At 52.7% G+C, this 12,098-nt stretch overlaps 1 protein-coding gene across 2 annotated transcripts; it reads left to right on the top strand.

Moving 5' to 3' along the window:
• The first annotated feature begins 2,187 nt into the window (after positions 1 to 2,187).
• On the top strand, positions 2,188 to 8,713 carry APOBEC3C (apolipoprotein B mRNA editing enzyme catalytic subunit 3C). Of its 2 annotated transcripts, none has more exons than XM_032139926.2 (4): positions 2,188 to 2,364; positions 3,584 to 3,740; positions 6,137 to 6,416; positions 6,641 to 8,713. In XM_032139926.2, exons 1-4 carry the CDS (start codon positions 2,348 to 2,350, stop codon positions 6,757 to 6,759), a joined length of 573 nt encoding a protein of 190 aa, XP_031995817.1. In that variant the 5' UTR covers positions 2,188 to 2,347; the 3' UTR covers positions 6,760 to 8,713. The 2 variants fall into 2 exon arrangements, with proteins under 2 accessions (XP_031995817.1, XP_058286985.1); XM_058431002.1 differs by having other exon boundaries at positions 8,184 to 8,694.
• The last annotated feature ends 3,385 nt before the right edge of the window (positions 8,714 to 12,098 follow it).

The following is a 12,098-nucleotide window of genomic DNA, read 5'->3' as shown; positions in this document are numbered from 1 at the left end:
AGACAGATGCCTTCCTCTTATCTCAACTGCAAAGAGGCTTTCCTCTTTCACTAATCCTCCTCAGCACAGACCCTTTACGGGTGTCGGGCTGGGGGACAGTCAGGTCTTTCCCTTCCCATGAGGCTATATCTCAGGCTGTCTCAGTGGGGCAAAACCTTGGACAATACCCAGGCTTTCCTGGGCAGAGGTCCCTGCGGCCTTCCGCAGTGCATTGTGTCCCTGGGTACTCGAGGCTGGAGAATGGTGGTGACTTTCACCAAGCATACTGCCTGCAAACACATTTTTAACAAAGCACATCCTGCACAGCCCTAAATCCATTAAACCTTGAGTCAATACAGCATATGTTTCTGCGAGCACAGAGTTGGGGCTAGGGTTACAGATTCACAGCATCTCAAGGCAGAAGAATTTTTCTTAGTACAGATCACTATGGAGTTTCTTATGTCTTCCTCTTTCTACATAGACACAGTAACAGTCTCATCTCTTTCTTTCCCCCACAGGAACAAACTCCCCTTAAAGGAATCTATTTAGGAAGATTATTTCAAGGATACAATGTACATTCATTCCTCCAAAATATGCTTAGATGAACTTAAATAATCAGAAAGTTGTGCGTGTATGTGTTTCACGTTTTCTTGGTCCACACGGAACCCCTTGAGAGGTCCCTGCGGGCTGTGAGCCTGTTTGTAGACACCTGCTTCCCCTCCTTGATGTCGCAGACATCACAGTCCCTGATTTAGGGTCTGGCCCTATGGGGCTTAGTGGGTGTTCTCCCCATGTGTGGAGGTGAGAAATCGTAAAAAATAAAGACACAAGACAAAGAGTTAAAGAGAAAACAGCTGGGCCCGGGGGACCACTACCACCGAGACACGGAGACAGGTAGTGGCCCCAAATGATTGCGTGCACTGTTATTTATTGCATACAAGACAAGGGGGGCAGGGTAAGGAGGGTGAGTCATCCAAGTGATTGATAAGGTCGAACAAGTCACGTGATCATAGGACAGGGGGCCCTTCCCTTATAGGTAGCCAAAGCAGAGAGGGAAGGCAGCATACGTCAGCGTTTTCTTCTATGCACTATCAGAAAGATCAAAGACCTTAAGACTTTCACGATTTCTTCTACCACTATCTTCTAAGAACTTCAAAGAGGAACCAGGAGTATGGGAGGAAAGTGGACAAGGAGCGTGCCCATTGAAGCACAGCACCACAGGGAGGGGTTTAGTCCTCCGGATGACTGCAGGCAGGCCTGGATACTATCCAGCCTCCCACAAGAAGCTGGTGGAGCAGAGCATTCCCTGACTCCTCCAAGAAAAGGGAGACTCCCTTTCATGGTCCGCTAAGTAACGATGCCTTCCTAGGCACTGGCGTTACCACTTGACCGAGGAGGCTTCAAGTGGCCCTTATGTGGGCGTGACAGAGGGCTCACCTCTTGCATTCTTGGTCACTTCTCACAACAGCCCTTCAGCACCTGACCCTATACCCACCGGTTATTTCTTGGTTATATTAGTAATACAATAAAGAGTAATATTAAAAGCTAATGATTAATAATGTCTACACTAATGATTGATAATGTCCACGATCATCTCTGTATCTAATTTGTATTATAACTATTCTTACTGTAATTATATTCTTTATTATACTGAAACAGTTTGTGCCTTCAGTCTCTTGCCTCAGCACCTAGGTAATCCTCTGCCCACACCTCTGAGGGGCTGACCTGCCCCCCACCTTCTGGAAGCTGGGAGGTTGGAAGAGGGGATGTGTGCGATGGACCCAGCACACAGCTGGGAACTCGAGGCACACCTAAGCCTTCGCTTGTGCTGTGCAGAGTCCACACTTCCTTCCCCACTGGAGTCTCAAAACCTCCCCTCACTCAACAGGGAGGTGCTGCTCAAAGCTCTGGGCACACATTAGGGCTGGGGAGGGGGTGGTGGAGAGGGGGCTCCAGCCTACTCATCCACTAGGCAAGGGGGCACCTGCCCCTCCCTCAGACTGGTCTGGACCCGCCTCCCAGGCTCTGGCTACAATGCCTTTCTCTTTCTCTTTCTCTTCTTTTTGCAATTCCGTTGGATGCTGCCCAAGACAGATAAAGACAGAGCAGCCTGTCTTTATCGGAGGTTCCTCTGCCAGTAGGAGGGGCCCGGAGCAAACCAGAAAGAGGCCAGAGCCAGAGAAACTAAAGCACCCGGGGGCCTCCCACACCAGTGCCTGAGCAGGAATGGGGAGGGGCCATGACTCACAAGGCCCTGAGGTCACTTTAAAGAGGGCTGCTCAACTGCAAGGACGCTGTAAGCAGGAAGAGAAGCCACAGCGCTTCAGAAAAGAGTGGGACAGGGACAAGCGTATCTAAGAGGCTGAACATGAATCCACAGATCAGGTACCTCTGCCCACTTTGTCCGCCGGGCCCCTCCTGCCACTTCCTGCCAAGCGGTCCTGCTGGGCCTCAGCCCTGGCCTCCCCCTGCCCCAGCCCCACCTCTGGGCTCTCTCCCCTGTGGCTCCCCCGCTGCCCCCACTCCCAGCCAGGCTCCTTGCCCTGCTGTGTGGTCTGCCGACTGCTGCTTCTGAATGGGCCACCTTCCCCACCTGCCCCAGCCCAGGCCCCCTGCTGAGACTGTCCCCCCGAAAGTCATGCCCGGGCTGGTGCTCCCCGCCTTGGGAGGGTGCTTCCCCTGTGTGCTTCCCGCCATCCCTGAGCTCTGGAACTGGGAGAATTGAACCAAAGGATGATTGGAGCAATCAGGCATTTTGTTCTCAGCGCTTTGGTGCAATTTCTGTAAGATTTACTTTGTTTCAATACAAAGTCTTAAGAGAGGGTGTGGGGGGAGGGAATGGTCTCTGTACCAGAAAATCAGTCATTTCTTCCAAAGAGCCTCCACTGTGAGCAGAGGACGCACACGACCCCAGACACAGGCTCCTCCTCCGTGAGCACCATTCACCTTTCAGAATGACACCTGCAACATGGAGTGTAGGATAAAATAAGATGATCAGGAGAAATGCTCTTATTTTAGGCAGCGCACGGTGGCTTATGCCTGTAATCCTAGCACTTTGGGAGGCTGAGGCGGGCGGGTCACTTGTGGTCTGGAGTTTGAGACCAGCCTGACTAACATGGTGAAACCTCATCTCTACTGAAAATACAGAAAATTAGCCAGGGATGGTGGTGGGCGTCTGTAATCCCAGCTACTTGGGAGGCTGAGGCAGGAGAATCCCTTGAACCCGGGGGGCAGAGGTTGCAGTGAGCTGAGATTGCACACTCCAGCCTGGGGAACAGAGCGAGATGCCATCTTAAAAAAAAAAAAAAACAAAGTAGAAAAACTGGGAGGTTGAGGGTGTCCCATTGGTAGCCCCAGAGCTGGGGTTCCAGCTAGGAGAGGTCACCCTGGCCCTGCTGGCCCTGCTGCCCCTGCCAGCATCCCCTCCTCTTTCTCTCTCCCCCCGTCTTCCTGCCTGGGAAAGCAGCAGACATTCTCAGGGCGGTGGAGGGATGGGGGAGGCCCAGAGCCCAGGGCTGTCCAGGGAGTGGTGTTCAGTGGGCATCAGCCCCGAGGACTCCAGTGCGGGGGTCTCTGCATTGGGGTTTCTCTATTGTGCCTTCAGAAACCCGATGGGGGCAATGTGTCCAGGCACATTCTACTTCCAATTTAAAAACCTATGGGAAGCCAACGATCGGCATGAAACCTGGCTGTGCTTCACCGTGGAAGTTATGAAGCACCGCTCACCTGTCTCCTGGAAGTGGGGCGTCTTCCGAAACCAGGTAGCACCAAAGTCCTAGTTACACCCCAAATAGGAGCTAAGTAGCTGGGAATGCAGAAAATGCAACAATAAGTGACGTGCCTGGCGTGGGCTCTCCTGTGTGTACTTTCCTCCCACATTTCTTTTTTTTTTTTTTTTTTTTTTTTTTTGAGATGGAGTCTTGCTCTGTCACCGAGGCTGGAATGCAGTGGCTTGATCTCAGCTCACGGCAACCTCTGCTTTCCAGGTTCACGCGATTCTCCTGCCTCAGTCTCCTGCCCAGCTAATTCTTTTGTATTTTTAGTAGAAATGGGATTTCGCCATGTTGGCCAGGCTGGTTTCAAACTCCTGACCTCAAGTGATCCACCAGCCTTGGCCTCCCAAAGTGCTAGGATTACAGGTGTGAGACACCATACCCCTGGCTTCCTCCCCACATTATTATTTTTATTTTTTATTTTTTTTTGAGACGGAGTCTTGCTCTATCGCCCAGGCTGGAGTGCAGTGGCGCAATCTCAGCTCACTGCAAGCTCTGCCTCCCGGGTTCACGCCATTCTCCTGCCTCAGCGTCCCAAATAGCTGGGACTACAGGCGCCCGCCACCACACCCGGCTAATTTTCTCTTTTTTCTTTTTTTTTTCTTTTTTTTTTTTTTTTTTTAGTAGAGACAGGGTTTCATGGTGTTAGCCAGGATGGTCTCGATCTCCTGACCTCATGATCCGCCCGCCTCAGCCTCCCAAAGTGCTGGGATTACAGGCATGAGCCACTGTGCCTGGCCCTCCCCACATTTTTTAAGTCCGTGGCCCAGATCTCCCTCCCTGACTCTCCTGTGATCAGATCGTGGAGTCTCGCGGTCCGGCCGCAGGGGTTATTCAGGGATGCACCGAGAAGTAGTGGGAAGAATGATGAAAGAAAGACACAGAGAAGCGGGATTAGGAGGGACGGTCCCCTGATAGGGAAGCGACCCAAGTTCTGCTTTATTCAGTGCTTTTATACATGCCAGGGGTCAAAAGTCCACACAATAATTATTTTTGTCTTCTTCAATTGGTGCGGCCTCCGCAGTCTGTCCTGTACTAATCATTAACTGTGAAAAGCCATTCTCAGTGCTTCACTGATCTGGTAAGAACAGGAAGCTACCCATAACAGGATCTTCAGTGGTCAGGTCTTTGCCATGCCACCTACTTCCCTGTCTGCTGGCTTTGCCAATGCATGGGAATGTGAACTTGGCTCCCCACAGTGGAGGGGGTTTGCTTCATCCCAAAAGGCCTTGTTAGTGCCCAGCACCCTCACTCTTGACTTTGTTTCCCAAAATCTTGTCATGGAGCCATGTGTCCGGCAGTCCTCAGGAAACAGTAGCTGTGGGAAGCGGGGGGTGTGGTGTCCAGCACTGTGTCTGGGCCAGTCACTGCTGGGTTGGTGGGGCCGCCTCCGCCACTGCCCCGATTCCTCAGCAGAAGGCAGGCAGGGAACAAAGCCGACCCCAGAGAGCCAGGCCACAGCAGGGGCTGAGGATGCCTGGTGAATGGATGCCTGGGAGAAAAGATGGCAGAATTCACACATGAGTCTATGAGACAGGGAAAGACTCTAAAATAAAGAAGGAAGGGGCCGGGCACGGGTGTGGTGGCTCATGCCTGTAATCCCAGCACTTTGGGAGGCTGAGGCAGGCGGATCATGAGGTTAGGAGTTCGAGACCAGCCTGGCTAACATGATGAAACCCCGTCTTTACTAAAAATACAAAGATTAGCCAGGTGTGGGGGTGCATGCCTGTAGTCCCAGCTACTCAGGAGGCTGAGGCAGGAGAATTGCTTGAACCTGGGAAGCAGAGGTTGCAGTGAGCCGAGATTGTGCCACTGCACTCCAGCCTGGGCAACAGAGCAAGACTCCATCTCGGAAAAAAATAAAAATAAAAGAATAAAGAAGTAAGGAGAAGGATGGAAGAAGGGAAACTCAATGAGTAAAACACCCTGGGGCCTACTATGTAGCCAGAAAAATGAAAGGTAAAGAAATAAAATAAGGTCATGCATGTGGTTTATGCTCATAGTCCCAGAACTTTGGAAGGGTGAGGCAGGAGGACGGCTTGAGCCCAGGAGTTCAAGATCAGCCTGGGCAACATGATGAAACCCCGTCTCTAAAAAAATTATTTAAAAAATTAGGCAGGCGTGGTGGCACACACCTGCATTCCCAGCTAATCAGGAGGCTGAGGTGGGAAGATTCCTTGAGCCTGGGAGGTCAAGGCTGCAGTCAGCCCAGATCCCACCATTGCATCCCCGCCTGGGCAACAGAGAGAGACCCTGTCTCAAAAATGAATAAATAAGGAAATGCCCTGGGGCTCCAGGCCCACCCTCTGCTCCCATCACCCCACCCCTGCTCTCCTCCTGCTCCTGGTCTGAGCTCCCCTGTCCTCCTCCTCCTCCTTCCCCAGGTGGATGCTGAGACGCATTGTCATGCAGAAAGGTGCTTCCTGTCTTGGTTCTGCAGCAACACACTGTTGCCTAACAAAAACTACCATGTCACCTGGTACTCATCTTGGAGCCCTTGCCCAGAGTGTGCCGGGGAGGTGATCAAGTTCCTGGCCAGGCACAGCAACGTGAATCTCACCATCTTCACCGCCCGCCTCTACTACTTCCAGGATCCATATTACCAGGACGGGCTCCGCAGCCTGAGAAAGGAAGGGGTCACTGTGGAGATCATGGACTACGAAGGTGAGACCTTGGGAGCTGAGGAGAGTGGGTGTGGGAGGGACAGCCTGAGGGGCAGATGGTTCTCCAATGCCGTGGGGCGGGTCAGTGTCCCCTGAGAGTCTGTGGGGACGGGGCTGGTGCCCACTGCAACTGGCAGCCAGGAGACCTGGCCTGGGAGGGGAAGGCTCAAGGCTGGGAGAGAGGCCTTCTGGGCCCTCACTGCTTTCTTCTCGTTTTATTCTCAGATTTTAAATATTGTTGGGAAAACTTTGTGTACAATAATGATGAGTCATTCAAGCCTTGGAAGGGACTAACAACCAACTTTCGATTTCTGAAAAGAAAGCTACGGGAGATTCTCCAGTGAGGGGTCTCCCCGGGCCTCATGGTCTGTCTCCTCTAGCCTCCTGCTCATGCTGCGCAGGCCTCCCCTCCACCCTGGACCAGCTCTGTTTCTGCCTGGTCATCCTGAGCCCCTCTTGCCCTCAGGGCCATTCCACAGTGCTCCGATTCCTCCTCGCTCTTCCAGACTCTTCCTGCAGAGGCCTCTTTCTGCCTCCATGGCTATCCATCCACCCCCACAGACCCCGTTCCTCCAGCCTGCACGCCCCTAACCTGGCTTTTCCCATCTCCCCAGCATAACCAAATCTTACTAAACTCATCCTAGGCTGGGCATGGTGACTCACGCCTGTAATCCCCCAGCAATTTGGGAGGCAAAGGTGGGAGAATTGCTTGAGCCCAGGAGTTCAAGACCAGCCTGGGCCACATGACAAAGCCCCATCTCTCCAAAAAAAAAAAAAAAAAAAAGCCAGATGTGGTGTGTGGTGGCATGCACCTGTAGTCCAAGCTACTTGGGAGGCTGAAGTGGGAGGATTACTTGAGCCCGAGAGGTGGAGGCTGGAGTGAACAGAGATCACGCCACTGAACTCGGGTCTGGGCAACAGATAGAGACCTTGCCTGAAAATAAATCGATCAATAAACTCAACCTAAACAGGTGTGAATATATGTAAGTTGAAAACCAGAAGTTTTGAGAAACATCCTTTGTAAATTTCATCCTATGAATTGGGTCATTCATGTCCTACCCAGCTAAAACAGAGGCCAGGAGCCAGGGAGGAAAAGCAGTCAGGCCACACAACATTGTTTCCGAAATGGACTTTTCTGCAAGCCTGACTCCTGAAACTGTGCCTTGTACGCTGAAACCAGCTTTATCCATAGCTTCTGCGATAAATGGCTGTAAGTCTTGGACTCCTTGCTCCAAACGCAGCGGCTCAGCAATGGAACCTCCCAGCTCCCAGTACTTCCTAGTGCCCATGGGCTTTACACAGGGCAAGAGAACATTTCTCCTTCTATAATTGCCATCCCTTTGCTCTCCCAACATGGTGAACACCATCCGGACTCCGTGTATGTCTCAAATTACAATTCTTTCTTTGCAAATGAAATATGAAATTCAGAGGCTCTTCTAAACACTTTAAATTTGATTTGACATTTTCAAAGCAGATGTAAGTTTTAGAGAATGAGATTCTCCATAAAAATGACCCCTTCATGCTGTGGCCTCCATAGAAGATGTCCCAGGCCAGGTGCCCACATGGCAGGCATTTATTTTCTCACAGATCTGGAAGCTGCGGGTCCAACTTCGAGGGGTGGGTGGGGTTGTTTCCTCTGAGGCCGCTCCTTCTGGCTGGCAGGGAGTCTCTTCCAGCCGTGTCCTCTGTGGCCTTTCCTCTATGCACACGCACCTCTGGGGTCTCTCTGCCTCCAAATATCATCTTTTTTTTTTTTTTTTTGAGACAGAGTGTTGCTCCTGTTGTCCAGGCTGGAATGCAATGGCACGATCTGGACTCACTGCAATCTCCGCCTCCCGAGTTTAAGCGATTCTTCTGCTTCAGCCTCCCTAGTACCTGGGACTAAAGGCATGCATCACCACACTTGGTTAATTTTGTAGTTTTAGTAGAGACAGGGTCTCACCATGTTGGCCAGACTGGTCTCGAACTCCTGACCTCAGGTGATCCGCCTGTCTCGGCCTCTCCAAGTGCTGGGATTACAGGCGTCAGCCACTATGCCTGGCTGGGATCATATGTTCCACACATGTTTGTTCAATAAGCATGGACTGCAACCACCTATATGAATATTCATAGCTCCTCCTGTAGCCTGTTGAATATGTATGTTTAGCCAACCTCTTCAGCATAAAGCTCCTGCCCCAACCCCTCCTGCTTCTAAATGTCTGTCTCTGGTGTTAACCAGAGGCTGCTCTTCCCAGGCTGCGGGACGGCTACCTTGCAGGCTGTCACCCTTAACAAGAAATAAAGTGTCTTTTGCAAATGTACACCTTGTGTAATTTTTAGGTCACCGCACCGTGGGAGCACACTACCAGGGGAAGGGAGCTTTGAGAAGCACAGGGAGGCTCCAGACAGGCTGGCCTGGGACACCAGCCGCTGCCCTTCCATAACATGGGGACAAGAGAGGGCAAAAGTTCAGCCCACCAGGGAGGAACTCCGGGCCGGAGATGGGGAAGAAGGAGAAGCAGGAAGGAAAGAGCTCAGTGTGGGGGCGCGCATGGCATCCTGGTGGGACATCTGAGGCCCACACCCACCTGCTGTCCCTCCCTCCCACGGTGGCCTCCGAGGGTGAAGGCCTGGGGGGAGGCAGACGCCTGGCCCTTCACTCTCCCTCCCTGTCCCCAGGGCTGCTGGGTGGGGGCCATCTCTGGGATGATCCCTGAGGGCAGGATCCGGGAGTCCCTGCAGAGGCATCGGCCTGTCTGTCTTGAAGGTGGAGAGGCGGCTCCAGCTGGGCGGGACCACCAGGGGAGGGGCTTGTGCTCTGCTGGCTCAGCCTGGTGTGGACCCACCTCCCGGGCTCTGGCTGCAATGACTTTCTCTTTCCTTTTGCAATTGCCTTGGGTCCTGCCGCACAGAGCGGCCTGTCTTTATCAGAGGTCCCTCTTCCAGGGGGAGGGCCCCAGAGAAAACCAGAAAGAGGGTGAGAGATTGAGGAAGATAAAGCATCCCAGGGCCTCCCACACCAGCGCCAGAGCAGGAAGGGGGAGGGGCCATGACTCACCAGGCCCTGGGAGGTCACTTTTTTTTTTTTTTTTTTTGAGAGGGCGCCTCGCTCTCTCACCCAGGCTGGAGTGCAGTGGCAGGATCTTGGCTCACTGCAACCTCCGCCTCCCAGGTTCAAGCGATTCTCCTGCCTCAGCCTCCAGAGTAGCTGGGATTACAGGCGCACGCCACCACACCTGGCTAATTTTTGTATTTTTAGTAGAGACGGGGTTTCTCCATGTTGGTCAGGCTGGTCTCGAACTCTTGACCTCGTGATCCGCCCGCCTCGGCCTCCCAAAGTGCTGGGATTACAGGCGTGAGCCACCGTGCCCGGCCAGGAGGTCCCTTTAAGGAGGGCTGTCCAACTGCAAGGACGCTGTAAGCAGGAAGTGAAACCACAGCGCTTCAAAAAAAGAGGGAGACTGGGACAAGCATATCAAAGAGGCTGAGCATGAATCCACAGATCAGGTACCGCTGCCCACTCTGTCCGCAGGGCCCCTCCGGCCCCTTCCTGTCTGGTGGTACTTCTGGGCCTCAGCCCTGTCCTCCCCCTGCCCCAGCCCCAGCCCTGGACTTCCTTCCCTCTGGCTTCCCTGCCGCCCCCACTCCCAGCCAGGCTCCTTGCCCTGCTGTGTGGTCGCCCCACTGCTGCTTCTGAATGGGCCACCTTCCCCACCTGCCACAGTCCAGGCCCCCTGCGGAGACTCTCCACTGAAAGTCATGGCCAGGCCTGTGCTCCCCACCCTGAGAGGGTGCTCCCCGCCCTGAGAGGGTGCTCCCTCTGTGTGCTTCCCACCATTCCTGAGCTCAGGAACTGGCAGAATTGAACCAAAGGATGATTGGAGCAATCAGGCATTTTGTTCTCAGCACTTTGATGAACTTTCTGTAAGATTTACTTTGTTTAAATACAAAGTCTTAGGAGAGGGTGGGGGGAGGGAACGGTCTCTGAAGCACAAGGTAAATCATATCGTCCACAGTCAGCCGATGTCCCCAGACACGTTCCACTCCAAGGTCACTCTTCATCTTTTAGAGCATGACCAGTAACGTGGAATGTGAGAAAGAACGCGATGATCAGGAGAAATGCTCTTATTTTAAATTTAGTGAAAAGAGAGCCCAGTCCCCAACGGCTTTCTCCTGCAGGCTGCACAGGGCTGGCCTGGAAAGGGGCCCCTGCTCCATCTGTCCCCAGCTCTGTGGCCTGGGCAGGTTACCCCACCTCTCTGTGCCTCTGGCCCCTCCTCTGTAAGATGGGAATGACCCCTGCAGGCCTAGGGCAGCCTCACATGGGCCCACACCCGAGCAGCACTTAGAAGAGTGGCCCGGCCCTCAGAATTCGGTTCTACCATGATTTTAAAATAATGCTAACACACAGAGTGAAACATCAGGAAAGAATTGAGCTGAAAGGTTAAAAGCTATCTTTTAAGGGTGAAGAGTTTTATTCTCTTCTGCATTTTCCTAATGGGTTGGGGAGTGGGTGGGCAGAAATACTGAGAGGGTGGGGAATGTACCCCCGGAAAGGCCAGAGTTGGGCCCGAGCTGAGAGAGATCACCCCAGCCCCCCTGCCAGCATCCCCTCCTCTTCCTCTCCCCTCAGTCTTCCTGCCTGGGAAGGCAGCAGAAATTCTCAGGACTGTGGAGGGGTGGGGGAGGCCCAGGGCCGTCCCCAGAGCTGTGTTCAGTGGATATGAGCCCCGAGGACTCCAGGGAGGACTCCCTGCATGGGCCGGTTTCTCTCTTGTGCCTTCAGAAATCCGATGGAGCGGATGTATCAACGGACATTCTACTACAACTTTGAAAACAAACCCATCCTCTATGGTCGGAGCTACACCTGGCTGTGCTACGAAGTGAAAATAAGGAAGGACCCCTCAAGGCTCCCTTGGGACACAGGGGTCTTTCGAGGCCAGGTACTACCCAAATTTCAATCAAATCACAGGCAGGAGGTAAGCAGCTGGGAATGCAGAAAGCACATAAGTAAAATGCCCGGTGGCGGGCTCACAACTGTGTATTTTTTTCCCCACATTTATTTATTTTTTCTTTTTATTTATTTATTTATTTTGAGACAGAGTCTCCATCTGTCACCCAGGCTGGAGTGCAGTGGTGCGATCTCAGATTACTGCAACCTCCGCCTCCTGGGTTCAAGCAATTCTCCTGCCTCAGCGTCCTGAGTAGCTGGGACTACAGGCGCATGCCACCACGCTCGGCTAATTTTTGTATTTTCAGTAGAGATGGGGTTTCACCGTGTTGAGCAGCCTGGTCTGGAACTGCTGATCTCAGGTGATTCACCTGCCTTGGCCTCTGAAAGTTCCGGGATTACAGGCATAAGCCACCATGCCTGGCCACTTCCCATATTTCTTTTTTCTTTTCTTTCTTTCTTTTTTTTTTTGAGACAGGGTTTCGCTTTTGTTGCCCAGGCTAGAGTGTAATGGCTCAGTCTTGGCTCATTCAACTTCCGCCTCCTGGGTTCAAGCGATTATCCTGCCTCAGCTGCCTGAATAGCGGGGATTACAGGTGCCCGCCACCACACCCAGCTAATTTTTTGTATTTTTAATAGAGACAGGATTTCACCATGTTGGCCAGGCTGGTCTTGACCTCCTGACCTCAGGTGATCCGCCCAACTTGGCCTCCCAAAGTGCTGGGAATACAGGTGTGAGCCACTGCACCTGGC

The sequence above is a fragment of the Hylobates moloch genome, unplaced genomic scaffold (assembly GCF_009828535.3).
Source record: "Hylobates moloch isolate HMO894 unplaced genomic scaffold, HMol_V3 SCAFFOLD_19, whole genome shotgun sequence".
NCBI lineage: Eukaryota > Metazoa > Chordata > Mammalia > Primates > Hylobatidae > Hylobates > Hylobates moloch.
Note: the sequence above shows the minus strand (reverse complement) of the source record. Positions and strands in the feature narration are given on the sequence as shown.

Coding starts and splice junctions, on each gene's coding strand:
- APOBEC3C (XM_032139926.2), top strand. Junction 3,741..6,136: donor GGGGCGTCTTCCGAAACCAG/GTAGCACCAAAG, acceptor CTCCTTCCCCAG/GTGGATGCTGAGACGCATTG. Junction 6,417..6,640: donor GGAGATCATGGACTACGAAG/GTGAGACCTTGG, acceptor TTTTATTCTCAG/ATTTTAAATATTGTTGGGAA.